The sequence below is a fragment of the Ceratina calcarata genome, unplaced genomic scaffold, assembly GCF_001652005.2.
Source record: "Ceratina calcarata isolate Rehan_Ccalc_2016 unplaced genomic scaffold, ASM165200v1 scaffold127.2, whole genome shotgun sequence".
In the NCBI taxonomy this organism is placed as follows: Eukaryota; Metazoa; Arthropoda; class Insecta; order Hymenoptera; family Apidae; genus Ceratina; species Ceratina calcarata.
In genome coordinates this window covers 1,081,971-1,109,685 of record NW_017133727.1, presented here as the reverse complement: position 1 = coordinate 1,109,685, position 27,715 = coordinate 1,081,971, and the positions used below count along the sequence as shown (strand labels likewise).

The 27,715-nt window shown below is 36.1% G+C and overlaps 5 protein-coding genes across 12 annotated transcripts in view; 2 read left to right on the top strand and 3 right to left on the bottom strand.

Annotated features, from left to right (window-relative positions):
• Positions 1 to 5,874, top strand: part of Cse1 (chromosome segregation 1) — a 7,415-nt gene extending 1,541 nt beyond the window's left edge. Inside the window, exons 2-16 of the mRNA XM_018031350.2 lie at positions 3 to 148; positions 226 to 564; positions 1,187 to 1,294; positions 1,356 to 1,448; positions 1,522 to 1,689; positions 1,774 to 1,903; positions 1,983 to 2,146; positions 2,214 to 2,403; positions 2,749 to 2,947; positions 3,019 to 3,279; positions 3,360 to 3,451; positions 3,512 to 3,812; positions 3,878 to 4,045; positions 4,145 to 4,458; positions 5,151 to 5,874. Of these exons, the coding sequence (XP_017886839.1) occupies positions 3 to 148; positions 226 to 564; positions 1,187 to 1,294; positions 1,356 to 1,448; positions 1,522 to 1,689; positions 1,774 to 1,903; positions 1,983 to 2,146; positions 2,214 to 2,403; positions 2,749 to 2,947; positions 3,019 to 3,279; positions 3,360 to 3,451; positions 3,512 to 3,812; positions 3,878 to 4,045; positions 4,145 to 4,458; positions 5,151 to 5,296 (2,819 nt within the window). The 3' untranslated portion in view covers positions 5,297 to 5,874. The remainder of the gene's footprint in view (positions 1 to 2; positions 149 to 225; positions 565 to 1,186; positions 1,295 to 1,355; positions 1,449 to 1,521; positions 1,690 to 1,773; positions 1,904 to 1,982; positions 2,147 to 2,213; positions 2,404 to 2,748; positions 2,948 to 3,018; positions 3,280 to 3,359; positions 3,452 to 3,511; positions 3,813 to 3,877; positions 4,046 to 4,144; positions 4,459 to 5,150) is intronic.
• A 438-nt stretch (positions 5,875 to 6,312) lies between these two features.
• On the top strand, positions 6,313 to 12,326 carry TM9SF2 (transmembrane 9 superfamily protein member 2). 2 transcript variants are annotated; one of them, XM_018030680.2, is made up of 15 exons: positions 6,313 to 6,585; positions 7,126 to 7,193; positions 7,271 to 7,364; positions 7,436 to 7,571; positions 7,646 to 7,767; positions 7,851 to 7,974; positions 8,048 to 8,181; positions 8,254 to 8,430; positions 9,004 to 9,160; positions 9,270 to 9,447; positions 9,846 to 10,005; positions 10,108 to 10,259; positions 10,483 to 10,594; positions 10,676 to 10,847; positions 11,276 to 12,326. In XM_018030680.2, the coding sequence occupies exons 1-15, from the start codon at positions 6,457 to 6,459 to the stop codon at positions 11,341 to 11,343; spliced, it is 1,983 nt and encodes a 660-aa protein (XP_017886169.1). In that variant the 5' UTR covers positions 6,313 to 6,456; the 3' UTR covers positions 11,344 to 12,326. The 2 variants fall into 2 exon arrangements, with proteins under 2 accessions (XP_017886169.1, XP_017886178.1); XM_018030689.2 differs by having other exon boundaries at positions 6,315 to 6,585; positions 9,016 to 9,160.
• Positions 12,327 to 12,654: 328 nt separating this feature from the next.
• Acn (apoptotic chromatin condensation inducer acinus) lies at positions 12,655 to 18,741 on the bottom strand. 4 transcript variants are annotated; one of them, XM_018030659.2, is made up of 10 exons: positions 18,541 to 18,741; positions 16,686 to 18,015; positions 16,267 to 16,354; positions 16,074 to 16,190; positions 15,801 to 16,005; positions 15,521 to 15,729; positions 15,199 to 15,417; positions 14,696 to 14,956; positions 14,312 to 14,463; positions 12,655 to 13,910 (listed from the first exon to the last, which is right to left on the bottom strand). In XM_018030659.2, exons 2-9 carry the CDS (start codon positions 18,011 to 18,013, stop codon positions 14,341 to 14,343), a joined length of 2,550 nt encoding a protein of 849 aa, XP_017886148.1. In that variant the 5' UTR covers positions 18,014 to 18,015; positions 18,541 to 18,741; the 3' UTR covers positions 12,655 to 13,910; positions 14,312 to 14,340. The 4 variants fall into 4 exon arrangements, with proteins under 4 accessions (XP_017886148.1, XP_017886138.1, XP_017886156.1 ...); XM_018030649.2 differs by having other exon boundaries at positions 12,655 to 14,463; XM_018030667.2 differs by having other exon boundaries at positions 12,655 to 14,463; positions 15,521 to 15,726.
• Positions 18,742 to 19,473: 732 nt separating this feature from the next.
• Aatf (Apoptosis antagonizing transcription factor) lies at positions 19,474 to 21,692 on the bottom strand. The gene is made up of 2 exons (XM_026816877.1): positions 21,037 to 21,692; positions 19,474 to 20,837 (listed from the first exon to the last, which is right to left on the bottom strand). The coding sequence occupies exons 1-2, from the start codon at positions 21,246 to 21,248 to the stop codon at positions 19,484 to 19,486; spliced, it is 1,566 nt and encodes a 521-aa protein (XP_026672678.1). The 5' UTR covers positions 21,249 to 21,692; the 3' UTR covers positions 19,474 to 19,483.
• A 596-nt stretch (positions 21,693 to 22,288) lies between these two features.
• Positions 22,289 to 27,715, bottom strand: part of nab (NGFI-A-binding protein homolog) — a 23,089-nt gene continuing 17,662 nt past the window's right edge. Inside the window, exons 2-11 of one of the 4 annotated variants that reach the window (XM_018029285.2) lie at positions 27,233 to 27,334; positions 26,685 to 26,822; positions 25,879 to 26,177; positions 25,400 to 25,612; positions 25,008 to 25,258; positions 24,653 to 24,755; positions 23,771 to 23,841; positions 23,515 to 23,626; positions 23,049 to 23,105; positions 22,289 to 22,955 (exon numbers count right to left, since the gene is read on the bottom strand). In XM_018029285.2, the coding sequence (XP_017884774.1) occupies positions 22,848 to 22,955; positions 23,049 to 23,105; positions 23,515 to 23,626; positions 23,771 to 23,841; positions 24,653 to 24,755; positions 25,008 to 25,258; positions 25,400 to 25,612; positions 25,879 to 26,177; positions 26,685 to 26,822; positions 27,233 to 27,334 (1,454 nt within the window). In that variant the 3' untranslated portion in view covers positions 22,289 to 22,847. Of the gene's footprint in view, positions 22,956 to 23,048; positions 23,106 to 23,514; positions 23,627 to 23,770; positions 24,271 to 24,652; positions 24,756 to 25,007; positions 25,259 to 25,399; positions 25,613 to 25,878; positions 26,178 to 26,684; positions 26,823 to 27,232; positions 27,335 to 27,715 lie in introns of those variants that run through there. The other 3 variants (XM_018029293.2, XM_018029301.2, XR_003389666.1) reach the window with 3 other exon arrangements.

The following is a 27,715-nucleotide window of genomic DNA, read 5'->3' as shown; positions in this document are numbered from 1 at the left end:
AGCTGAGAAGTTTTTAGAATCAGTTGAAGTGAACCAGAATTATCCATTGCTTCTTTTACATCTCGTGGACAAGTCTGAAGTCAATATAACCATCAGAATTGCTGGTGCAGTTGCATTCAAAAATTATGTGAAACGTAACTGGAAAGTGGTAATTATTTACATTAAGTGTTGCATGCTTCTATCAATTCATTGAACTGACTGTGACGTAATTCATTTTTTATCTAGGAAGAAGATTCCGTAGATCGTATTCACGTGCAGGACAGGGAAACCATAAAGAAATTAATTGTTAATTTAATGTTACATTCTCCAGACTCCATTCAAAAACAGTTATCTGATGCTGTTTCAATCATTGGAAAGTATGATTTTCCAAATAAGTGGCCAGAGCTTATAGACCAAATGGTTGAGAAATTTGGTACAGGAGACTTTCATATTATTAATGGTGTCTTGCATACTGCGCATTCACTATTTAGAAGATACAGATACGAGTTTAAAAGTCAAAGCCTGTGGACTGAGATCAAATTTGTATTGGACGGATTTGCGAAGCCGCTAACAGAGTTGTTCGTTGTAAGAATATTATTATGAGAGTTTATCAGTTAAGCTTGTTCTGGTTATAAGTTGAAACAGTGATACATGTTTAAAATTCTCCAAATAAATAATTATTACTTTATTAAAGTCACATATAAAATTTGAAGGAAATTAAGAAGCTCGTTTCCGAGTTATGTCAATCTGAAATTAACACGTGTTCTCATGAAATTTAATGAAATGTAGCTACATTGCTGCATTAAATCGAAAAAGAACTAAAAACAAAACAGTGTCAAGATTTAAAAATTCTTTTACAATAATTAATTATACTAGGAATATATTTCGTCGATAATATTTAGAGAATGATATAAGAAATATTGTTATCAATACACAATTAATTCACGAGTGACATACGCAAAATCCCTGAAACAGTTGAAAATGAGATAATAGTAAAATTAAAATAAGAGGAGGATACTAGTTAAACGATCTTAATAATTACTTTATCATATATCAATTAAAATACACCTTTTAGGGCGAATAGTTATGTAGCAAAAGTAGAAAATACACTGTAATTGGAACATATAACTTTTTGAGAACATTGTATAGTCAGAAGAACCTTAAACATTACTTTTTGTCATCAGTACAATTTTTCATTCTCCTGTAGGCTACAATGAATTTAACGGAAGTACATGCGAACAACGTTGATGCATTGAAAGTTATTTACAGTTCTTTGGTAATTCTATCGAAAGTGTTCTTCTCCCTCAATTACCAAGTAAGTAAAACATTTATTACAACAAAACTCTGTTCTGAAACTGTACATATTTTGTTTGCAGGACTTACCAGAGTTCTTCGAGGATAATATGGCTACGTGGATGAGGAATTTTCATATTTTATTGAACACTAACGTTCCTTCCCTGCAGTCTACCGTACTGTTACACAAAACTTTATTATTAATTTCCTCTTAATAATCTATATTACAATCGTCTTACGTGTGTACAGGACGAGGAAGAAGCGGGAGTAATCGAACAATTAAAGTCACAGGTCTGTGACAATATTGGCCTTTACGCTCAGAAATACGACGAAGAGTTTCAACCGTATCTACCCGAATTCGTAACCGCGGTTTGGAATTTACTGACGTCTACGGGCCAGCAACCGAAATACGATACAGTATGTACATTCAATATATTCAGATCTTATTTCAAGCAGACCTTACAACCGCGCTGATAACACGCTGTATTTCGTTTTTTACAGTTAGTTTCAAACGCTTTGCAATTTTTAGCAACGGTTGCCGACCGTGCTCAATACAGACACTTGTTCGAGGATCCAACTACTCTAGGTAGTATCTGCGAGAAAGTTATAATACCTAATATGGAATTCCGAGGTAATTATTATTAGCAATGATACGTTTAAATTGCGTGCAAGTGTACCAATCTGCGATTAATGTTGCTGATACTCGATAGAATCGGATAATGAATTGTTTGAGGATAATCCGGAGGAATATATCCGACGGGATATCGAGGGTAGCGACGTCGATACGAGAAGACGCGCCGCTTGCGATTTAGTCAAAGTGCTCTCGAAATATTTTGAAGCGAAGATAATGGAAATTTTTGGTGCCTACATACAGGTAAACAAATAAAAACAGTATAATCACGGTGAATATCCGAAGCGTATAATCATTTACATATCGTTAGGTCATGTTACAAACGTATGCCGAGAATCCTGCAGATAATTGGCGGAGCAAAGACGCTGCTATTTATTTGGTCACCAGTAGCGCGAGCAAAGCTCAGACGCAGAAACACGGTGTCACACAGAGTAGCGAGCTCGTCCCATTGCCGCAATTCGCGATGCAGCATATCGAGCCGGAATTAGTTAAACCAAACGGTATAAAAAATTCACGAGATAAACTTGCATTTTATATTGGGTCAATGCAAAAGTACTTGCCTGATTTGAAATAAGATATTATTTAAGATATCTTTTACATTTTATGGTAAAAGTTTTGTATGGAGTCATCCCTATTTACTATTTTTTTTAACGAGCAGGTGGATTGATTTTTTGTAATTAATATTTATTGCTAATTTCCATATAATAATAAAACAATGATGAAACATACATCTATGCCGAAATACGATGATATCCAATCCGCCTCTGAAAATCAGACATGGACTTTTCCATTGACCTAGTATTTCCAAAAAAATACTATAGATTAAAATATGTCATACGTTTCAGTGAACGAATTCCCTGTGCTGAAAGCTGATGCGATTAAATTTATAATGACGTTCAGATCAGTATTACCGAGGGAAATGATAGTTGGCAGTTTACCGCAGTTGATCAGACACTTAAGTGCCTCAAATATAGTTGTGCACACTTACGCTGCTTGTGCGATCGAGAAAATATTTGCAATGAAAGGACCAGACAATTTAGCTTTGTAAGCAAATTAATTACCCTCTTAAATAGTTACAATTTTATTACGATATTCGTAATTATGTTCGTTTGCAGAGTGAAAGGAAATGATTTATCACCGTTGACAGCGGATCTGTTGAAAGGACTATTCGCGTGTTTAAACATACCAGGCTCGGAGGAGAACGAATACGTGATGAAAGCCGTTATGAGAAGTTTTGGTACCTTGCAAGAGATAATTGTGCCATTTTTAGCAGATCTGTTGCCGAAGCTCACGGAGAAACTTGCTATTATATCTAAAAATCCAAGTCGCCCCAACTTCAATCATTACCTCTTCGAAACGTTCGCTTTATCGATTAAGTAAGTACTTCGACTCATGTAAGAATAATAAAATGCACGAATCGGTAACGAGAGTTAAGTATATAAATATGTGATTTTAGAATTGTTTGTAAAACGCACAAAGTCGCGGTTTCATCGTTTGAAGAAACTTTGTTCCCAATTTTCCAAGAGATTTTACAGCAGGATGTTTCAGGTAAGATGTTTCATTCAAAAATCATATCGCAAGTGTTTTAATCTATACATTTCGTTACAGAATTTCTTCCATACGTCTTTCAAATTCTCGCTTTGCTCTTGGAATTACGAACTCAGGAAATACCGGAAGCGTATTTGGCCTTGTTCCCTTGCCTGTTGTCATCCGTATTATTCGAACGACAAGCTAACATTCATCCGTTAAATCGACTGTTAAGAGCGTTCATTAGTCACGGTGCACAGCATATAGTAGCTCAAGATAAATTGAATGGTCTGCTAGGTGTATTCCAGAAACTTATTGCTTCCAAAGTGAACGATCAAGAAGGTTTCCTATTGTTGCAAAGTATCATTGAACATTTTGCACCGTAAGTAGAGTTTTCTGATACGAATTTCTTTGTTAACATGTCCACTAATAGGAGAACATTTTCAGGAATATATTGGAGCCGTACATGAAACAAATTTTCGTATTACTTTTTCAACGTCTTTCATCGTCGAAAACGACGAAATTTGTAAAGGGTCTAATCGTGTTCTTCGCGTACTACATCATTAGATACGGTTCAAATAGTTTAGTTACAATTGTAGATCAAATACAGTCTAGGTGAGTTGGTTGTTCAGAAACGTTATAGAAATAATCGCAAATTAAATATGATATATACACACATGTGTGTGTGTGAATATGTTATCATTTTATTTGCAGGATGTTTGGTATGGTCGTGGAACGCGTATTAATAGCAGATCTGAAAAAGGTGTCTGGTGACATCGAGCGAAAAGTAACAGCTGTCGGAATGTCGAATTTGTTGATCGATTGTCCGGCGCTGCTTGAAAAGCCGTACAATACGTATTATCCTAGTTTGTTGGCGACGTTAGTAGAATTTTTTGAATTACCGCAGGATCAGACTACGATACCCGAGGATAGCATTATTTTTCCCGAACCCGAAGACGCGCCCGGTTACCAAGTCGGATACAGTCAGCTGCTTTGCGCGAAGAACCCTACGAAGGATCCTTTGGAAGGTACCATCAGTAGCTAAATGATTTTCGTAAGAAGTAATTAAGGGGCAATCCACCATTTTTTTAGAATTTTTTATGGGAATGTACAGGGTGTTGGACTACAGGTAATAAAAATTTTAAACGGTGATTTTAGAAGTTAAAATATAATAAAAATGAAGAATAAAAAATTACGCTTATAATTAAAAAATGGAGCCTCAGGCGCAATTTTCTATTCTTAACATTTGCCTTATTTTGACTTCTAAAAATACTTATTAAAATGTTTCTCATCAGTAGCCGAATATCCTGTAATGAGCGCAACACAAAATCTTTATTATACATGCAGCTAGCCAAAACAATTCTCCCATTTAGTGTCTTTCTAAATTTAATTTAAATGATTTTTATTAGAATTCCTGTAATGAAACTTGAAACGTAAGAATTTTTCTTCGCGTCGACCAAAGTGACGGGATACAAAAGTGCTTCGTGATTGCGTTATAAATAATAACGTTATTGCTTTCTAAGGGTCTAGCCATATTTCTAGGATATCTACCTTTAATTTGAGTCGTGTTTCGATGCGAAGTGTCCTGTAACTATCGTTCTGGGTAGCTGTAGATAGTTTTAGGTGTTTCTCACGCTATTTTTCCGCTAGAGTGGCTCTACCCCTTGATACTATATACATATATTCTTATCTTAATAAATGTTTGTATTGAATCGCACAGCTATCGGCGATGTGCGTTTGCATTTGGCACAAGGTCTGGCAAGATTATCACCGAGACAACTGCTGAGTATCCTAGACCAAATCCCGGAACCAAACGCAAACCATTTGAGGAGCTACCTGCAAACGGTCGGCATTACTGTTGCATAATACGAGCTAGACGTCCGAGATAGACTGAAAGTTCACCTGATAGCTCGGAAAATAAATAACATTGAATTAAACAAATTGTAACGAGAGCGAACGAAGTTGTTTTCCAGTACTCTTGTGTTTAGAAGAACGTGTAACGAGACTGAATATTGTACGTTTACCTGTCGTGTAATTGATTATCTCATTTATTATTAATACTTTTTATGCGATAAAATCGTATCAGAGTCTGCGACTCAGGGATTAACAAGTAGAAAAAATGGAAAACGAAAAAAAGATTGTAGCAAAAAAGTAATTAACGAACATGTTATCTGCGTGCGAAAACATTCCCGAGTATTGTTTCGAATCCGAATCAGTTTTTGTAAAATAAAACGGGAGTGATAACCGCAAGTTTACCTTTAGACTATAGCTGGTCTCTTATTTAATAAAAATACGTGAATGTCTAATCAAATGACGGTGTTGTATAATGGCCTGTGAGTAAATTAATTGTTAAGTACTTTTTAAGCTTAGATGTACAATTTTTATGCCTACTATCTTTGTAACGATTGTTGAACAAAAATTTTAATCGCATTTTGTATTTTAAACGTTCTTGTTTATATTTTCCCTCTCAAACTTCAACGAGGTAGACCTTGTGAAAGTTTTCCGCAAGTAAAGTGCAACATAAACATTTATTAGAGGAATTTATATAATGTGTTCGCGAGCGAAAAGAACGAATTAAAATTATCGTTATAAACATTTTTCGTACGGAAGTGTCGCGAATCGTTCATTAAAGCTAATCAACATAAATAAGTAGAGTCGTAGTCTATAGTAGGTATATATAGTGGTATATATAGTATATTTTTTATGTCAATAAAGTTTTTCGAAATAAAATAATATATTTGATTTTATAAATTAACAGCAATTCATGAACCGATCGATTCAATTTGAATTATCTTTAGTATCGGAACATGAACAATTTCTCAATTTTGGTGTTTCGATGAAAATCGGGTTTGCAACTTGCAACGAAGAGTCCGGAACTGCCACGCGGAAAAGGTTACCGATCTGTGTCTAACGTCTGTTATCAATGACGTGTATTATGGCAGTGTAGTGTCTGATGTTTTTTACATAGCGATTGACATATACTTGCGCTAGGCAAGTAGTTAGTAATCACAGACAAACAATACAGGATGGCGAGAATAATTTTACTTTGTCTGTTATTTCTCGTATCGACGATTCACCGCGGGACGGCCTTTTATTTGCCGGGTCTCGCGCCTGTGAATTATTGCAAAAAGGAAGACTCCTCTGATATCTGTAAAGTACGTAATGTTGAAAGTTATTTCTCTCATTTTATATCACCGCTTGGTTATGATTACGTCAATGTCGCTCCGTGTATATTATACAAGTTTCACATACGAATTCTACGTGTTTGTTGTATGTGCTCCTCGAACGTTGATCAAAGTTTAATTTCGATAGTTGATTTGTGGTGCTCGGATTCATTCGCGACTCATTTTCGGTAATTACAAATCGTGTCTCGACGTGGCCTTTTGTGACGTGCAATGCTTAATAATGTTAATTGAATCGTGAAAGCATTTAATTAAAATTATGATCGTGCATTGTACGTCGTTAAACTGATTTTAGTACGTGCCGAGATACTTTGTACTTAATTTGCATTTCAATTTCGGATTGCCGTTCGCAGAGCCGCTTATCTCCGCATTCATTTTCAGTCACACAGTCGCACATTCGATATTAAACACATGTATCTTCTTCTGTAATGTAAATATTGGCAAGAACACATGTAGTATTTGTAAAAAGTATGCAAAAATGTCCATTTAATAAATGATGTTTATTTCTTACAGCATAATATCAAGTTGTTTGTAAATCGTTTGAATACTGAAAAGTATATGATACCATACGAGTACCATCAGTAAGTTTTTATAGAACGTATGAACCAATGGCTTTCTTTACATTTTAAATTGATATATAAATAATGATCTTGTTCAGCTTCGATTTTTGTGCGGGCGATGAAAGTCAGAGTCCTGTTGAAAACTTGGGACAAGTTCTTTTTGGAGAACGTATAAGACCTTCTTGTTACGAGGTAGAACTCCAAAAATTGACACCAATTGTGTTTCTTTATAGAATACATATAGTTGTGTTATGAATTTTTAGTTATCGTTTATGAAAGATGAGAAATGCAAGGTAGCATGTAAAAAATCATATCGACAAGGAGACAAAGAGTCAGAAGAGAAACTGGACTTTCTGAAGAAAGGAATGGCTCTTAATTATCAGCATCACTGGATAGTTGGTAATATTCTGATGACAAATTGAACTTTGCTAAGATACATGTTACAGTCAGTATTATACCGTAAATCTTTGTAGATAACATGCCTGTTACATGGTGTTATCAATTAGAAGATGAACGACAATATTGCAGCACTGGTTTTCCGATGGGATGCTATTCTCGAGAATCAAGGTTTCAACTGGATAGCTGCAGTATTAATGTAAATTGAAACCCTCGCTTATTTTAAATGAAGAATTAATGAAGTAAAGTTCAGTAAAAGTTTTGTGAATTTTTTTTACTTAGAGCGCATACATCAAACCAGACAATTATTATTTGTTCAATCATGTGGATCTCACAATCACGTACCACAGTGGTGCTAAGGAAGAATGGGGGTCCACGTTTAAAGAAAACGGCGGACGAATAATCTGTAAGAACTGATCTTTTATTATACGGTTTTTTAGTTTTAGATAACTGTTACAATTATTTTCTTGACGCGACAGCTGTGAAAGTGGTTCCTCGGAGTATAAAGCATGAGAATACTCCTGATTGCGAACGCAAAGAGCCATTGAGGATACCGTCCGAACCGCTTCATGAAAAATTGGACATCACTTATACATATTCTGTAACATATGTAGTAAGTAATAGAATTATTATTGTGCAAATGATTTTGAGGAAGGAGGATGAGCAATTGTGTTTTGAATTTCAGCTAAATAATACAATCAAATGGTCATCCAGATGGGATTATATTTTAGAATCTATGCCACACACGAATATCCAATGGTTTAGTATTCTGAATTCGTTAATAATTGTTCTGTTCCTTTCTGGGATGGTGGCGATGATACTGCTCCGCACGCTGCACAAAGATATCGCGAGATATAATCAGGTAATTTAAATGACAATTGTATCTTCGTCCACGCTTCTTGTTTCACTGAGTTCATTACTAGATTGCAGATTTTTGTGCAAAATACAGCTTACATATTAATTTAATTATTACAATATGCACTCAGCTTTTAATTCTATACATAGAGTGCAATCTTTATACAAAGGCTTTGGTTGTCCCACGAAACAGTAGATAACCCTTAATTTTCTAAGTTATGGGAGATAGACAAAAGTTTTTATGTGGAACTTGCACAATTTAAGGGGCCACATCTTTTGATGCAAACCAATTTCTTTATGCTATTAATTAATAGGATACACTGGTCAAGTTCATTTTCTAAAATGGGAGGCTCTCCACAGGAGTGTTTCGTGGGACATCCTGTATATTGTCCACATTAAATCCACAGTCCATTTAATACTTTATTTGATTTCGTTGTTTTACGCATATTTCGTTCAAATCGTTTTACTAACACTAGCTGTTTAGGTTTGTTAATTAATTAACAACAACCCGACCCATCGCTACGTATTATTTTGTGTCATTAAGCTTTGATGTTCGTATGTCTGTGTTGCAATAACGCAGGCTTCTTTCCAGATAGAGTCAGGAGAAGACGCACACGAGGAATTCGGTTGGAAATTAGTACACGGCGATGTGTTCCGACCACCCCGAAAGGGAATGTTACTATCTGTTCTACTGGGCTCCGGTGTTCAGATCTTTTACATGACGCTCGTAACACTTGGTGAGTTCTCAAATGGAAATACTTATTGTACAAGTTTCATCTTCAAATATTTGCAGTAGACCAATAAAACTAGAGAGGCGTTTGAAAGCGTGAAATTTTGTTTTCACAGCGTTCGCTTGCTTGGGATTCTTGTCTCCCGCGAACAGAGGCGCTCTGATGACCTGCGCCATGATCTTGTACGTCTGCCTCGGAGCCACCGCTGGCTACGCGTCCGCTAGAATATACAAAAGCTTTGGCGGCGAAAAATGGAAATCGAACGTGCTGCTTACGTCTATGTTAAGTCCCGGGTAATGCGTGCAATCTACTTATTTGTAGGCGTATATCTAATCAAGCGATAAAGACCGATAAAAAGAGGTTGTTTGTAACATGATAAAATTACAAATTACCATAAATCAATCTAAGCAAGGTAAACGAGGTCATTAAATCCAGTAGAGCGTTAAAACAAATGTAGGCTGTTATAAGTGAGTCAATAAGAATACGAGGTAATAACAAATATTTGATATTTTCCAAATACCAGTTTTTTGATTCCTTAAATTGGCAAGAAAAGAATTGTACTTTTAAAGTATTTAGATTGCAGATTTTTATTTTTATAAATAACTATATTATTTATCATACGAATATATTTTAACTTGTTGCATGTGTTATGAAGCTGATGATAACGATAATTTTAATGAATCATTTACAGAATCGTATTCAGTTTATTCTTTATAATGAACTTAATATTCTGGGCGAATGAGAGTTCGGCGGCTGTACCATTCAGCACTCTCATCGCCCTGTTGTCACTTTGGCTTGGAGTGTCCTTTCCATTAACATTCATGGGTGCCTATTTCGGATTTAAACCAAGGGTAAAAAGAGAAGTTTTTACACTTCTTATCATTACTTACGTAGTGTTTTTGTTAATCATTGCTCGTCTCATGTAACCATTACTCCCATGAATGTAATTCTAGGCTTTGGAGCATCCTGTCAGAACAAATCAAATTCCTAGACAAATACCGGAACAAAGTTTTTATACTCAACCAATACCTGCAGTAATAATGGGTGGAGTTCTACCATTTGGATGTATATTCATTCAATTATTCTTTATACTTAATTCATTGTGGTAAGTAGCACGTTTTCTAGTCGCTCTTACAGGAAAAATACTGAAGTGCTACCCTCCGATTTTGACAAAATTTGGCAGAGACATAATTCTTATAAAAATATTTAATACGTATTTTTATAAGAATTATGTCTCTGCCAAATTTTGTCAAAATCGGAGAGTGTTCCCTTGTTAGAGTACCTTGCCCTTAACTCTCATTTTAAGTAATTTACCTGATTGCTTTCAGGTCAAGTCAAGTTTATTACATGTTTGGATTTCTCTTTCTGGTGTTTGTTATATTGGTGATTACATGTTCCGAAACGACGATTTTACTTTGCTATTTCCACCTTTGCGCAGAGGTAAGAAAATCGCTCTATTATATGGATAAGCTACATCGTGTCTACAGATTTATTGAAAATTGTTTCTTTCTTCTTCGCCAGGACTATCATTGGTGGTGGCGTAGCTTCTTAACGTCTGGATCCACTGCGCTTTATTTATTAGTTTACTGTATTCACTTTTTCATGACCAAGTTGGAGATAGAAGATGCCTTGTCTACATTCCTCTACTTCGGTTACACTTTCATCATGGTTTATTTATTCTTCGTTTTGACAGGTAACGCTTTGTTTCCCTCATTCAAAGTTGATTCATTGAAGTTTGATCAAAAAGTTCCTGGAATTTGTATTTATTTTAAGAAATATTTATCTATTCTTTAATATTGATGTGATCCCTCTCAAAGCAATCTCCATCGATTATGAAACACTTGTCTCAATTCTGTTTCCAATTTGCACAATATTTATGATATGCATTTGTTGATACACCTCTCAGCTCGTTCAGCGAGTTTGTCGAGTGTGAACTAGTGCATCGTCGTAATTAGTAAAAATTCTTCCGCATGAGCCTTCTTTTCAGCAACTTCCTAAATTCCTTCCAAGCCTGATTTCTTCATTTTCAAGTAAAAATAAAGCATTCCGGGATCTTTTTGATCAATTTTCGTATAATGCTTCATAATTGTATTCTATTTATTTGTAAATGTAATCAAACAGGGTCAATCGGTTTCTTCGCCTGTTTTTGGTTCGTGAGGAAAATCTACAGTGTCGTGAAAGTTGACTGAACTGCATGAAATGACGCCAATCGAAAACGAATGTGGTATGAGTAAATAATAATAATAATAATAAGAATGAATGACGGAGTCGATATCAATATTAATTTTGTAAAAAAGAAGTGCAAATGTTAATAGCATCGAGCTGTTTTATGCATAAGCATTATATATCTTTATACATGCATCAGAGTTTCTTGAATTTCTAACTCAGATTTTAATAAGAATTTTCTTTATCGCGTACTCTGAAGACTACTTATCGCAATACGTAAAATGTTCAAGTTAATTTGATAGAAGACAATCGAATCTGATTTGAAATAAGTATTTATTTTTGCAAAGTGTATTATATACGTGCATAAAACTTTGGATTTTTAAATCGGCTTACTAATTTTAATGCTTGCGTGAAAATGGAAGTATTCATCCACGTGAGCAAGTGAATACATTGCTAACAAATCTTTTCTGTATGCATTCTTTTGATAACGAGGTAGTTCTATAAAACTATAAAGATACGTGTATACATGTTACAAATGAATTATCCAGACGTAATGTATAATTGCTAGCTACGTATGTATGTCTATAATAAGCCGATAAACCTAAGGTATTAATCGACGATGTAAATAACACTTTTTCTCCTGTAATCGTCAAGCAGCTGTATCTCGAGTTTCCTGGATTATAAATTTTAATTGTAATGTATACACATTTTTTACCTCGTTCGTAAGAACGTATCTGTTGCGGCCCGTGATCCACACTTAAATCGCTACATTTATAGTTCATAAATGTACTTTGTTGTTCACTTTAAAAACAAATAGTATAACTATTTGAAAGATAAAGAATTCAGATGAATTATTCTGCTGCATAGAAATGCGATGGACCGCAAAGGATAAATTTTACTAACATGTTAGATATATTGTGAAATAAGAATTCTTAGATAAATGATTATTTATAGTGTCAAAAATTCTTTCAGATTGAAAATAGTTATATATTAGTTCCTGCAATGATTTCCAAACTTAATTGATTTCTTTACCTGTATCGTTTCGGATTACAGTTCTATTATCTCCTATATTCTTGTAGCCAATCATAACAGGTCTCGTACCAGTTAACTGTTCCTCCAAACTAACTTTTTTCATATACGCTAATATGTGGAGAACCGTAGAACCGAAATCCAAATCGATAGATTCTCCATTCTCTACCATTTTTCCGAAGTATCTATTTCCGATTATCGCAATAATTAAAACAGAGAAAAAATATAAAAAAAAAGGTACTGCTGTGTAATCTACAGAGTTGCTTCGCTGAAGTTCTGAAGAAAATCATTTCCGAGGAAAAGGGTGACGTCGGTAAGATTAGTTTAATGGCAGAAAAGATATTACAGTGTACAAACTTTCTGATAGTTAATCTAAACGCATCTGACTTGAAATTTACGTTTCATTCCTTTATTTCCTCTTTTCTACCGCATAGTATTTTTGTGACTGTGAAGTATTAATAGCTGACATGCACACAATCTGTAATCCACGATTTTTGTAAATTGAACGAGCAATTACAAGCGTTAGCGTTTAATGATGTTAATATAAATAAAGATCGAATAAGTTTACTTAAACAAATTTGTTTCTCAGATTAGCGAAATTAATCGTCGTGTTACTCCGCGTTATTCCCGGTTACATAGTTATCATCGAAGCATTTAGTTTACATTGCGGGTGGAAAATTACATTTAAAACCAGAACCACGATTTGAATACGCATCATGTTGAGCAAAAAATACATTTTTCAGTTCAAAGCATCGTGTATTTTAATCGTTCTTCTTTCATTTTATTTTGTAAATCTTTCCGATCTTATCTCTTACGGATGAATAACAAAATCTTTTAAACGTGTGTGTGACATCGTACAAAGTAAGCGGTAGATATATATTTTTTCTCGTATAATATCCTAAAGTGTTTTACATTTATTGATAATTTTACATATGTATGTCATATATCATGGCGATATTATACCTTTTCTTTTTATGTACAAACGTGTTTCTGGCTGTACCGCAAATTCATTTGCCGGCGAAAGCGAGAAACACCGCAACTTTACATCTCACTACCAAATCTGTGGTAGCAGTACGTGTCAAAATCCAAGGAAGTCTGGCTACACTACCGACAGAAAGAAAAAAGAAATAATCAGCATCAAGGAGAATATTCTCCTTAGCGACTTCTTTCTTATTATTATTATATAGGATGACTTCGGGGTCGCCAGTCAATTGAACCTGTCTCTTGTCGTCACTGATTACGGGCTTTGCGTTCAGTTGTTACTTTCCAAGAAGTTCACCCAACCTTCGATTCATTCTCTTTCGTTTCGTTTCGATGACAAAATGAACGGACTTTTTCGACGATCACGAATCACACATTTTTCTCGTGGATATTCTTTCACTATGCGTGGACAATTTTTTTTGTTTTTAAGTTCAATTATCTTCCCAATTTCCAGAGTTTACGCTCTGCGATACCGCACTACCATGTCGTAGAACGCGGTGCGGCTTCTCCTAGACGATGCAAATGCTATCGCGTGTTCGTTGCTACGGTTACGCCGCGCTGTTGGATAGTGAAAGTCGACCTGTAAGAAGTACGGTTTAATGCTGAAATTTCTCGGGACCAGGGATCGGGACATTCCTTAGTCATGCATCGAATTTGTACAGACTCTCTCGATCGGTGAACGGGAAAATAAACAATGGTTGATTGATTGAAATCAAACAAGGAGGAACATGGGAAACGAAAGGGGAGAAAAAAATAACTTTCCGTGAAACAAATAATCTAACACATATTTAAGAAAAAATTATAAAGTAGCTGGCACAAGTACGATGGTCGAGAAATGAACTTGAAATCGAACGTTTCAAAGAACACGTCTGGGATGTCCGTCTAAAGTAAAAAAGAAGGATTCGTCTGTCCGTGATCTGTGAGACCGTTTTTTAAACACATGACCGGTCGATGTTCAAATGTTCAGGAAGGTAAAGGTACGTTTATCGCTAGTGGTAGATATCAGAGAACTATTTTCTTGGACTGCGACGGCGGCGACCGTCCCTGTTGTTTCTCTCCGCACGTCTCATTTCTTCTAGTCTACGCGCGTGTTCCGCCATGTGTTGTCTTCTCATCTCTTCTTTTACGACTATCTGCAAATGCAACCTATTTTTAACCACACAATGCACGTAACAGTCACGAGTTGATTGTACCTATAATTACACACATAAAGCTCGCTACAGTCATAACTGCAAGTTTGATAAATATACGCGATTAATCTGTTTGTGTAAACACACAATTTACCTTCGCTACCACATACGGTAAAATTATACAGCTTAAGATGGTTACATCATTTCTATTGATTAAACTTTAACTAAAATATACCTGTTCATTTGTGAGTGGTAACCAATATATGCACGGCGTGGCCTTCGTCTTTCTAAAGAGGTCGTCCAATAGCTTGGCCGGAGGTGGTTCATCCTCTTTCTTTTTGAACTTCCGAGCCGGAGCTGGAAGATGTGCCTCCGCCGTGGGACTGCGACTCCTCTGCCGCCTCTTTTTATCGTGATCCTTCTTTTCACGTTCTTTCTCCTTTATGTGCTGTTGTCCATCTTCTTTCCCCAAATCCCATTCTCGGACCACCATCACCTATTAAAATATATTTTTCAGAGAAACAAAAAAATGACAAGATTGTGAGAGTAGACTCTAATAGCGACGCGATAAGGTAGAATTCAGAATTATAGAACTTGTAGACAGTTGCAAGTACGTACGATCCTATCAAAAACCGCCAAAACTATATGTATATTAAAATATTACAAATTATAAAAAAATGTTAGAAAAATAAGATGACAACCCTAGCCCTTTAAAAACCGTAAGCATGTTCGATGTACCTTCGTATTTGTTCTCTCTTCGCGATTCCAGTCTTGCTGCCATGAGTCGGACGGTACGAGGGGTTCTGTTTTTCTTGGAATGGATTGGTCTTTCGACAGTTCCCGCGCCATGTCTTCTTTGGTTGCGTATTCGACGTGAAGCCTCTTCGGATTAGAAACGGGCCAGGATATACCATGTAATGCTTGTCGCGTCTCGAACGCCTGATCCTCGTTGGCATACTTAAAGAATCCAATTAACATTTCCATTTTTATTATAATTTATTTTCAAAAAAGAATGCCTGTTCAGCGAGCCTTAAGACGTTTCGTTATCAGCTCGACGTACCTCTACGAAACACTTGGACTTGATTCTATCCATCCAGAATCCGTTCTCGACGATCGTACCGGTACGCGACAACAACTCTTTAATCTGATTCAAGGTGAAAGGGCGAACCAAGTTTTTGATTAAAAGAATATTCGTCGGTTTCGTAGCAGGTGGACTAGGCGATTTCACGTGCGGCGCTTCTTTTACAATTGATATCTTACGCCTTGCTGCTGTAAACCACAATTATAGAAAACAATGAAATATTTTGTTAATCAGTAAGATGTATTTTCGAATTGCTCACCTATATGATTGTCTATTTTCGCGTCCCCTTTCTTTGATGCACCATTTTTCTGCGCGATACTTTCTTCGTCGGATTTGTTTTCGTTCACCCCTTCGCTAGAATTGTGCCACTTTTCGCTAACTCGATAACGATCCCTTTCTTCGTCGTCGTCTTTCGAAAGACGGACTTCGTTTATTGACAATGGCTTTGCTCCCGGCACCAATGCCTGTAACAAAGTACGAAACGTATTACACGATTCTAGAATCCCATGACGCAAACAAATGGAAATATTACTTTGAGCGAATCTGTAGAAATAGAGAACGAGGGTGCGGTATCGGTAGATAATGCAGTACCCCATCGGCGTTTTCTCGGCATGCATTTCGAATCTTGTTCAGTATTATCGTGATTTTCCTGTAAATCATCATTTCTAAATTAATTAACACGTCCCTGAATTCGGAAGATAAAGAATTTTCCGCTAACAACGAACCTTGTTTGGAACACTGGCTTCGTTATTTGAGTTTGCATCGACATCTCCTTTTTTTATATCATTCTTTTCTGTTAACATCCTAGAAGAGCTAGAACAAAGTATTTGCTTAACGACAAGCAATTAGCAAGATAAATTAGTATACAGGGTGTCTCCGAAAATCATCTAATAGTGTTTACATAGCAGAGTAGAAGCTCGTGCATGAGATAAGAAACGTTATTTGTAAAAAATTAAAGCAAGCAATCAACAAAGTTATAAGAATTACTGAAAGACAAAACCGGCTATAATTCAGAAACAGATCATATCGGGCATACGATGATATGACCTTTGTCTCTTATTTTAGTATGTCGAATCTATTCATCAAGTTATGCCCACATTTTCGGAAATGTCCCGTATAAAAGGAATCGTTAATCGATGCTTACAATGATCTCTTCAAATTTACTTTCACGGGTTTGTAAGTCGTCGACTGAGTCGTCGCCGACGTAGAATATTCCGTTTTATCGGTCAGACTATCCAGCTTTTGTTTGTTCCCTTCGCTAGGTTCTGTTTCCATCTCCGCATCGTTCAATAAATTGTTTCTCTGTTTCGGGGACATGGACCGTTCTTTTTGCTCGTGGGAATCCTCTACGCTTGCTTTCTCTTCTTGCATGTACATATCGATCTCGAGATTTCGTTTGAGAGGAGGTTCATCCTCGGAATCCGGCGTGTCGGAATTAGACGAATCACGATATTTGGTTCGATGTTTTCTGCGGCTGGATTGTATCCTGCCGGTAGTTCTTTTACTCTTGTTACGTATCTCATCGTTCGACTCGGAGGACGAATTCGCTTCACGAGCTTTCTTTTTCTTATTCTCATCGTCATCCTCGTCACTGCTCGTGTTTCTTTGCGCGTTCTCGACACTGGTGTCTTTGTTGAACGACGGCTCTTCTTCGATTGATTTCTCGCTGGTATCTTCCGCAGACTTTTCTTCTTTTGGTATTACGTTTACCTCTTCGGACGATTGATTACCATTCGAACTAGGAGCCAACATGGTTGTACTACTCGACTTAATGGGTTCACTATCAGCGTTTTCGTTGGAGATATTTGCCTCATTTGATTCACCATGCTGATCTATGTTTGGTTTAGCGTCAGACAAGTTGGCCGAAGTGGTTTCGGGCAGGATCTCCTTGCTATCACTTACCTCTTCGTTGGAGTCCTGACCTGGGTATGAAGAGGAGGGATCGTTCGGCTGTTCAGTGCTACTGAGCGTTCTTGTACAAGAAGCCAGTTGCTTGTCTGCCGAGTCAGCCTCCTCTGCAACTCCCTCACCACTTTCCTGCCACTTGCTCGATTTTTTCCTGGTTAAAGAAGTATCTGATGATCCTTCTGACGCCGTACGCTGTCTAGACAACTTTAATTTTTGTATCTCGCCGGGCGATGCGTCTGATCTTGACACTTTCCATACTGCTGTGGTATTGCTGATCTCTTCGTCCTCTTGTGGCTTGTTCTTAACGTCCGTCTCGGTAGAAGGCGGTGGAACCTTCTCGTTAATCTCTTCTGTTTTTTCGATTATTATTGCTTCCTTTTTCTGCGTTACTACAGGCTGCTTCTTCTCAGTTTCTTTTTTCGGTATCTCCTCGACATTCTCTTGCTCCGGTGAGTCGGAAGGTGTTCTTTTCGCACGTCTTCGCGTTGACTTACGCGTTGGTCTTTCAACTTCTTTCTCTGGAGACACCACTTTCCCTTTATTTCTTTCACTTTTGCGTCTCATATCTGAAATCCATACAAATCTGATTGTTCCAAACAATATATTCAAATAATGCAATAAAATTGAATAAAATCCTAACAATTTCATATCCACAAAATGTGAAACATATTTCCTATTAGATTATTGAAGTGAAATTTATCAATATTTATGTCATAATTTGTGATATTATGATTGTTATATAAATAAATCTACCTAACAGAAAATATCCATAAATAGTTTTGACAAAAGCATTCGGAATATTTAATTTGCATGCCTAACCGCGCGAGTAACAAGCTAACGATATGATTTCAGGTACATCAATAATTATTGACCAAGTTATTGGGATGTGTAATGACAAACATATAAAAGCATATACGCGAGAATAGCTTATGCGTTTAACGACCAGCGATAGTTTGATATCTCGATTCCCAGGAGCCGATTTGTCTAATTGCTTGAAATGGATATATTTATTGGAACTACGAATCCAATTTGTGGTTACCTGAGAAACGCGCGGGCGTTCCTACATCTGAAAAGTACGTGATGCTACTTACTTAATGAACGTGTTCGACCTCGGTAGCCAAAGATTCGTTAGGTACGTTGCGTCTTCTTAGAATTTTTATTGACACATAAATATTGTATATCGCTGATTGCAACGACGTCTCCAACGACGCTTTTACTAACAATCGGTCGCGCTCGCACCACCGTACTCCATTGAACGTACTGCGTACGTTTCACATCGTATCAGACAGAGAGCTTGTGGAAACGGAACGCGCAGATTACACATGTGCAAAGGCAAACACTGCAACGCTATACGCTATACTACAATATGTATATTTATTTCAAAAATTCTGTCGTCGCTATATGGAACTCATATGCATATCTAACTCATGCATACATCGCCACATGTCGTTAACGACGATGCGTACTTGTCTGCGTTTATTTGGAGTCAAAATACAATGAGCTGGGTGTACATATGTATACTCAAACTTGCCTTCCTTGCTTTCGGACCGCTACCGCACCCCTTGATGTGTATGATTAATCAGGTTTATTGTTTATTCCTCATAATGAGTATTTCGTATTCCGCTTGTATTTTTAGAAGTTAAAGAAAATATAACTTGTACGTTTCGAATCAATCTGAACTTCCAATTTTAATAAATTGCAAGATTGTATAAGTTTTACAATTACTACATTATTCGTGTCTTACGCTATGAACCAAATTCAGGAAAGTCAAGAAAATTCTCTTTATTGCAGTTCACATTTAACTTTTTGTCGAGCGACTGGTGTGGTTAAAGGTGATACTTGCTCATTCAATATATTTCAATATTCGATTGTTGGCTCATTATATTACAAGGAAACAACTTAAAGCTTGAATTATTTGAGTTGGCTTATGTCCCACTCGTTATCATAATTTATTTATAAAAGAATTTTATATGTATTACATGGACTACGTATTTCTGATAGTTAAAAGAGATCTTAANATAAACTATTTTCCTGTTAACGACCAACATCTCTGTTGGTTGGTTTAATTTTACCAAACAAGGAATTATACAGTTCATCTTTAGCGTGATCTGTCCACGTGTCATCCACTGTGATAGGGGCCATAAAGTTCACTAATTTATTATGTACATTGTATCGTATTCTTCTACCTTTTGTGGCTCTCGTATCTATCTTTCTCTTCATCTTACTTCTCATGTTTTGCAATTGAATCCACTGCTTGCTTAGCTGTATGGGATCAGTAACATCTGACGATTTGTATTCGATTAGATCTCTTAAAAGTTGATGATAAAAGTCGTCGTCGTCGTAAATTTCAGAATCGTATTCTTGGATTCTTCTACCCTCGTTGTCATCAGCTTGCTCTGGTTTGCCAATAATTTTATATTCCGAACGTTTCAAACGGCTTCTTCTGCGTAACTTCTCTTTGTCATTTAAAGCGAATTCAATTTGTTTCAACGCCGTTTCGCTGGTACCCTTATTCAATTTACCAGTGGCTATCTTCGTCTTCTCGTTCCATTTCTGTACAACAGAATTTCTGTACTCCACATACGAATTATGATTATCGCTTAATATCTTTTCATAATTGCTGAGCTTCAATTTTTTCCTACATATGTTCTCATCCACATTCTCTGTATCATTGTCTGAAACACAGTCTTTAACTTCGTCCTCGTCTTCCGTGTCCGAAGGGATTTCTTCATCCATTGGATCGTCCACATTTTCCTCTTCCTCATCACCATCTTCTTCCGCTTTTCTCTTTCTCTTATTCGTAAGACTCTTCGTTTCAGGATACTGTTTTAAAAGAAGAGTTTGCAACTGTAGCATGTTGTTTAATAACAGTTTCAATTTGCTTTTTGTTTCATCAGTCGTTTTTACAAATTCCTTATCTATTTTCATGTCCTCGTAAATATCGTGCTGAGGCATTTGATTACTCGCAGTTAAACACTTCTGCAATTTGATTCTTACTTCCAATAAGTGTTCCCAGAGCTTCAGTTGACTTTGGACACAGTTACCTTTCTCAATATCTGCTCTGACATTCATCTGTGACATTGTCTGAATATTGTTTTCGCGTTTCGTAACAGAAGTTTCATTTTTATCTTCAACATCAGATTCCTCTGCCTCTTGTTCTGAACTGTTTTCACTGCCTTCATCTTCTTCTAAATCATCGTCACTGTCGTTATCCGGTATTCTTCCATCATCTTCTAAATCCTGTTCATTATCGCTGACATTCATGTCACCATCACTTTGTTCTTCCATGCTTTCCATTTCTTCATCACTTTCTGATGGGTTTTCTGGATCAGAGTCATTGTTATCGCTCTCGTACACATCTTTCCTTGAAACCTTTTTACCTTTATACCTAGAACACAAATGGTAACATCACGTAAGTTCCATTCATTCTAGATGAAGTAGAATTAACTCTCCATTTGCCTGCTGAAAGCCACTTTTAGCAAATGATTAAGCATAGCTAATGGAAGAAGATACACTATTTCTGAAGCATTCTGAATGCAAATTAAATTAGTGCAAATTAAATTGCAGATGGAAGATTAAATATTCACCTTTTGTCTACTTGATCCAAGAGATCTATATTTCGTCTACGAATTTCTGAAGCTTGAAAATGATCGTCAGAATCGTCACTCTCTTCATAGTGGTCGACTACTTTCGCTGTCGTGTCCTCAGCCTCGTCATCGGAATTGAACGTAGCCGGCGTTGTGGTCACCAGCGAATTTATTTTATCAGCCAATGTTTGCTTTCTTGTTTTCAAAGCCATTGTTACGCATAGACAAATCTAGATTGAATCAACTACGAACGTCAACTCTCGACACGTGCACCGCGTTTGCGAGAAAACATAACCTATAATATGCACAAATACTACATAATAAATAGTACTAATGTAAGACCATAAACTGGAGAGAATAATATATTTCATCGAACTTGTCGATCCAGTCGAACTATCACTCGTACAAACGACTTTTCTTCGTTATATATCTACTGGTATATAGACAGGGCTGCCAGAAAATCCCATCATATCCCATATCCCTTCTACTTCTACCAGCAAATTGGCTCGATGGCTCGATTTCGATTGTCCTCGCGATGCCATGTGGCCAGTGGGGACTCTGGGGACCAGAGATCTCAGAATTTATCCCGCACGGCTCGCTTCTCCTCTTTTTCGCCCATATTTCGATCCCCACTACTATTCTTCTCATTCGCCTTCGCTGTCCATGCCTAATATACCCCCATCAAGTACCAGTCCCCATCATGGTCGCATCGTCCCCACTTTCCGGCAGAGAGATAAATTCTGAGATCCCTGGTGGGGACTCTCAATTTCTCTCTGGTATTACATGGCAATGATCTAGTATATGTAGATCACATAAATCATAAGTGTTATTAATCTAAATTTAATTTCCAACCCCTAGGAATCGGTTTATCAAAATTCGTCACAGGGAATCATTTAAAGTAGAGAGTTCAAGCTTTAATTAGAACTAAAGATAATCCCATTTGGATCAATATTAACATAGCTGTGAACAATTAAAGTTTGACAATGATTTTCATAAAGATAAATCTCTGATTGAAAGTTAATTTCGGTAAAATTACACTATCCAATATAAAAAAAATTCTGCAATATCCATCATGTGATATTTATAAAGTTTCTCGTCTTAAACACGAATCTGGAAACAGAATCGCTCTATCATATGTAATGTATGAGATATATTATTTGAAAATAATCAAAGAACCGTTTGTTCATATGCATTTATTCATTTTACATTAAATCGAATGATAACGTGTAAATTACTTTGAAAATACAATACGATCAGATAAAAAATTTCTATTATTTTATATATTTACAAATCCGCTTTTTAATGTTATACAATACGCGCAAACGTACATACGTTAATCGACGTATGAATTTTACGCTTTGAATCAATTGTATTTTTATTTACAGGAGAAGTTTTGTAACTTAAAATATAACGAGTATATCGAAAATTTATTGAAACCATGGAGTGTCAAATGTATATTCGTTTTACGCAGTGTTCATTCTTTGCACGAACTTTTTTATAAAGAATCTTTTACAAGTCGCACAGCAACAACCAGTATAAAATTTACTAAATACGAAAAAGTTAAGGTGAATGTCCCAATTTCTGTTCACGTTCGAATTTTTACATACTGGCTTATTTGTCTATGATTTTGAGATAAAATTATAGGTAAAGGTGCCAACGAGTAGAAATTATGACGTGAATAGAAATTGGGACATTCGCTACATGACAGTGGTCAAATTGCAAATAATGATAATGTTAATCTCTCTACAAAAATTGAAATACGATTTTAGGAATGTTGTAAGTACGATAATAGAATTTGTTTGTAAACAATATCACAGCGTTGGTTTTTCGTCCGTCGGTTCTTCTTTAATGGGATGATTACACTCCATTAGCGCAGGATTCGCTACTGCGATTATATTGTCTCCACGCGACGCTATTACCTGTTTTAAATTATATAAAACACGCACATCCAGAAATAAATACGTGTTTACATGGAATCTATTTATCTTCATAAGAATAAAATAGAAAAATACCTTAAGATTGAAATCGCTCTCTTTGTCTGGATTATCCGTTTCAACTTCGTTAGTGTCCTATAAAGAATAGAATTCGAGAAAAAACGTTTGATACAAAATTATTGTAGAACATATCGACGCTCATACGTGAGTACATTACAGCTCTAACTTGAGTATGTAAGCTATATGAATTGAATCTAAAATAGTGTATCAATTTAAGATCCAACTCGAGATTCCGATTCTTTCCGAGGTCATTTGAAATTTGAAGCTTCGTTCAAAGCTCGAGATTCCGATTCTTTCCGAGGTCATTTGAAATTTGAAGCTTCGTTCAAAGTTTAAGATTGAGGATTTTATAGAATAGATTTATATTTCACGCGCATGTTAAGTGAGTCGGGAATTATTTTGGATAGCTGTACTGTTGTGCGAGTTAGAATTATATGAATAAGAGGCGTCGATATGTAAGTAATTATAGGATCGTTTGGCTTACATGTATCGACGAAGACTCTTCGTTTGAGAACGAGAGCTGACTGTCGGAGTCGCTAATCTCTTCGATACTCGCACTGAACATACCATTGTTATTCTTCTTCCTCCAAACTGGACTAAAACAATGCGAACGTCTGAACATCGACATGAACTTGTAAAACGATTCATTCTCAAACATGACAATCATTTATTATATGTATACTTATAGTCGAACGAAATGAATGTATTATTAAAAATATAAACAAACGTTGAAGAATCACCTTGAAGATCTGTGTCTCCTGATTGTCGAGTTACTTATATCCATCTCAGGACAACGAAGATCCAACTCCTCCTAAAACAGTTAATAGCTACAGACAGTACAAATGACAAGCGTAACGTGATAGGAAATGAAAGTATGAAGAAAGCTGGATTTTATAGTACTATCTTTCTTATAATTAGTATGAGAAGTAAGCACAACTCGTGAGGACACCAGGACCAAAGCATAGAAGTCCTAACGAGTGGGCCAGTAAAGACAATTCACTTTGTATATTTAAATTTGAAATTATAAATTAAATACTTTGATTATGTACAAAAATAGTTATGTTCTACGTGTAGTAGAGGTCTTCATATTTTTCTAATAATGAATGATTTCAAAGAAATTTAATAAACGGTTAGCGGAAAGCCATGCATGTTATGCGGAAGCTATACTTGACCTTTTCTGCCGTGTGCTTCGAGTGCATGTCAACGTGGTGGTAGTTTACGTGTTGCAATCTTTTACGTGCTGGTTGCATAGGTGGTTAGTGATTAGCGCTCATGCGTTGATGCAGTAGCTCATTAATACGCCAACGATCCCAAATCGAATTCAAACTACTGGATCTTGTCAAGGATTTTGAAACGTGTATCATGTCTTCTAATAATTATTTGAAACATTAGTATTCTATTCGTTCGTATGATTTTCTTATTGTTACTTTCATTATTTCATTTAATAAATAATATGAAGAGAATTATTTCAAATATCTTAACTTTCTTTTATAAGAGATATAAAATTTGACTTTGACATGTTTAGTCTGTTAAAAAAATTCTTGACTTCGGCCCACGTTTAGGATAATTCTGAAATGGGATCACTTGTACGTGGCTTATTTTTATCGTCGAGGTGAGCTAACCTGCGTCGCATCTTCATTCTCACCCTCGAGCTCGAGCTTTTGCCGTTTCGCGCGTTCGGTTTCGTTTTCTTCCCCATTTTCACGCGGCCTCGACATGGACAAGCTGAAGTATTTCAGTTAACTTAAAAACTACCTTATTTCTTTGAAAAATATTATTAAAGAATATTATAATTAAATTTCGTTGATAAATTTTAATAGAGAAGATATGTTTGAAGATAAATTCCGAAAACGTAAGATAAATGGACGATAGTTTTGTAAGAAGGATAAGAGGTAGTGTCACTCTAGCGCCCAGAACAATAGCCTAATTTTGACAATTTTTTATGGGAATATAATTAATGTATTATAGAATACTTACTAATGACTTTTTGAATAATGATACCCAGAATCTCTCACAATACGCCGGGCCAAAGGAAAAAGTTCATCTCTTCTAGTAAGAAGGGCAGGTACGAACCTGCAAATTTGCGCAGCGGCCTCGTTTACAGACACTTCGTGTAATGTCAACGGTTTCTCCGGTTTCCTCTTACAGTCAAACCTTCCGTAAATCGCCGCGTATTTGCGTATCTCCTCCATTCTACGCGGATCACTATCAGGCATAGCCATTACCATCTACAATTCCAAAACCAAATACATAATCATATTAAATATCTACAATCTATTGTTCACTTATAACATTATAATTTATCATTGATAATGAATCCGTAATCTAGAGTTAATGAAAAAATAAATCAAGCTTCACAGTTCTAGTACCTCTAAATTCTTGCAAATCTTTTTCTTAACATTATGAGGTTTCGGGTCAACGGGACGTATAGTAGCGGCCAGTCTTTCAGCAGCCTCCGCGAGTCTTTGTATTTGCGATTGTAAAAGCGTCGGCGTTGGTTGCGTTGGACTCGCGGGTGCACCGCCTCCGCCGCTGGGACTTGGAGTTGTCGCGCTACCACAGGACGACTCGCATGTTCCTACCTACAAGTATTAATGTACTTATGAAAAAAAAAACAAGAAATAAAAGAAATTAAAAACTTGTTGCACTATTTACAATTGTTTCATGTAATCCATAATCTATTTATTAATAGCTAAGATAAATGTCCCGGTTCCTATTCAAATCTCAATTTGTACTTACTGGCGTATTTATTTATAATTATACATGATATCTTATAAATATAGAAAAATAAATCAGTAGAAATTGGGACATTTATCTTATTTAAAAATGTTTTGAATGGAAAATATACCTGAAGAATACCAGGACTGTGAGAAGTAGCGTAAGGAAGGGGGGTATTCGGGCTGGGGCTTTTGCGAAAGGTCGTAGAGGCGACAGGCGCAGTTACGCTTGTAACAGAAGCGATGGGGCTGGCGCTTCTACAGGGCAACGGTGTAAGGGACACGTAAGATGTAGGAGTCCCCGATTGTGAGGTCGTCGTGAACCCTTGGAGATTTTGTACTTGCGGTCTGGGACTCGCGCAAGGGAATCCTATACCCGCGGCAGTTTTACATGTGGCTGTCGTCGGTACAACGGGCGTTTGAAAAAGTGCTGCAAACAAATGTTTAAAAAAAAATTATTTTCGTACCGAAGTAAATGGACGAAAATTAGTTTTTTAAATAATTTTTGTTAGCTTTTCAATGAAAAATGAGTTAAAAAATTAATCTCTTCTCATATTTGTTCAGCTCGCTCTGTATATAAAAAGACGATAGAGCATCGTACACATTCTAGATTCTAGAAGAAATAAGGAAGAATTTGATCATAGATGTTTTGGATCGTTGGCTCTGTGTTTTTTGTTTAATTCTAGTCTGTTCTCTAGGACAAGTCCATTCATGAACGAGTCACTTCCAAAGGCGTAGGTTCAATAAGAGTTCATTAAAGATTTAAACCCGAATATTTGTTTTTTAAACCCATTCCCAACAATTCTTGTTTCATATTAAATTAATATTGATGACTGGATTTCTTAGTGACTTTGGATAATTTCTTTGATATCACACTTAATAGACTGAGAATCAAGTAAGTTTAAAGAGGAATTAATTTAATATTGTGGTACTTTACAAGGATTCGTGATCCATTCCTGAAGAGCTTTTTGTAGCCTCCTAACGTGAAGCGGTTTGCTCGCCATACCAACGAGAGCCATAATTTCAAGAAATTCTTCCTCTCCCGCGTCGCATAATTGTTGGACGTCGTCGCCACCTAAAATAATTTAGAACGTTTCAAGCTCGACGTTTTTCTTTCAAATCTCTCACACTACTGGCCTAAACAAGATTCATCAATTCACATTGTATCAACGTAATTGTATCACGTTCAGAGTGTAATAAACGTATCCATGGTTTTCAATTAAAATTCATTAGTCATTGTTATTGAGAGACGTGCGTCATGATTTTTTGCTGCTCATAAGTACATACATCAAGTAAAAAATGTATGTGAAAAAAACGGTAGTTCTAAAAATAGAACTGTCCGTATGCGTGCAATTTATTTCACGACTAATGTCACACTGCGTTTTTTATTTATCTTCAACATTCCAATTATTATACAGCGAAGCGAAGCAGAATATCAATGTTATTGTTCTTCTCTTAAAAAAAAAGTCGATTAAATTCATTTACCCATTTCTAGAAGCGTGTCGTAGTAGCTCAGTAGAGAGGCACGTTGCATCACCCTGTACAGTTGCAGTTCCGCTTCATTCTGAGGTACGGACGTCTGCACCACTAAATAATTGATCGTAAATAAATTATTTCATTATTGGAGCCATTGAAGTAGATGACGTTATAAAAAGTTCGCCCATTATTATCTCATATTGCTATTAAATAAATATATCTTGTTTAGACTGAAAACCATATAAGTCACAAAATAATAATTATAGAAATATTATTAGATAACACTGAGAAACACAGTAGGTTTATCGAAATTAATGTAGATACAGTCGAGACAAATATTAAGTGAACACAATTCAAAGTGGATTAGCTTAAGGATGTATTGGCTATACAGTTAATCCTAAAAGTTTATGTATCTTAGAAAAACGCATTTCCTATAATTAAAAAGAAATCAAACGTTGGAAGAACAATGCTAATAATAAATAGCTACGTGGT

Coding starts and splice junctions, on each gene's coding strand:
- Acn (XM_018030649.2), bottom strand. CDS start 18,013: ATGAGACGCAAAAGTGAAAGAAATAAAGGGAAAGTGGTGTCTCCAGAG. Junction 16,006..16,073: donor TTTCTACAGATTCGCTCAAA/GTAATATTTCCA, acceptor ACTTTGTTACAG/GCATTGGTGCCGGGAGCAAA. Junction 15,730..15,800: donor GAAAATAGACAATCATATAG/GTGAGCAATTCG, acceptor TGTGGTTTACAG/CAGCAAGGCGTAAGATATCA.
- Aatf (XM_026816877.1), bottom strand. CDS start 21,248: ATGGCTTTGAAAACAAGAAAGCAAACATTGGCTGATAAAATAAATTCG. Junction 20,838..21,036: donor TTGGATCAAGTAGACAAAAG/GTGAATATTTAA, acceptor TTTGTGTTCTAG/GTATAAAGGTAAAAAGGTTT.
- TM9SF2 (XM_018030680.2), top strand. CDS start 6,457: ATGGCGAGAATAATTTTACTTTGTCTGTTATTTCTCGTATCGACGATT. Junction 8,431..9,003: donor ATATCGCGAGATATAATCAG/GTAATTTAAATG, acceptor GCAATAACGCAG/GCTTCTTTCCAGATAGAGTC. Junction 10,260..10,482: donor TTTATACTTAATTCATTGTG/GTAAGTAGCACG, acceptor GATTGCTTTCAG/GTCAAGTCAAGTTTATTACA.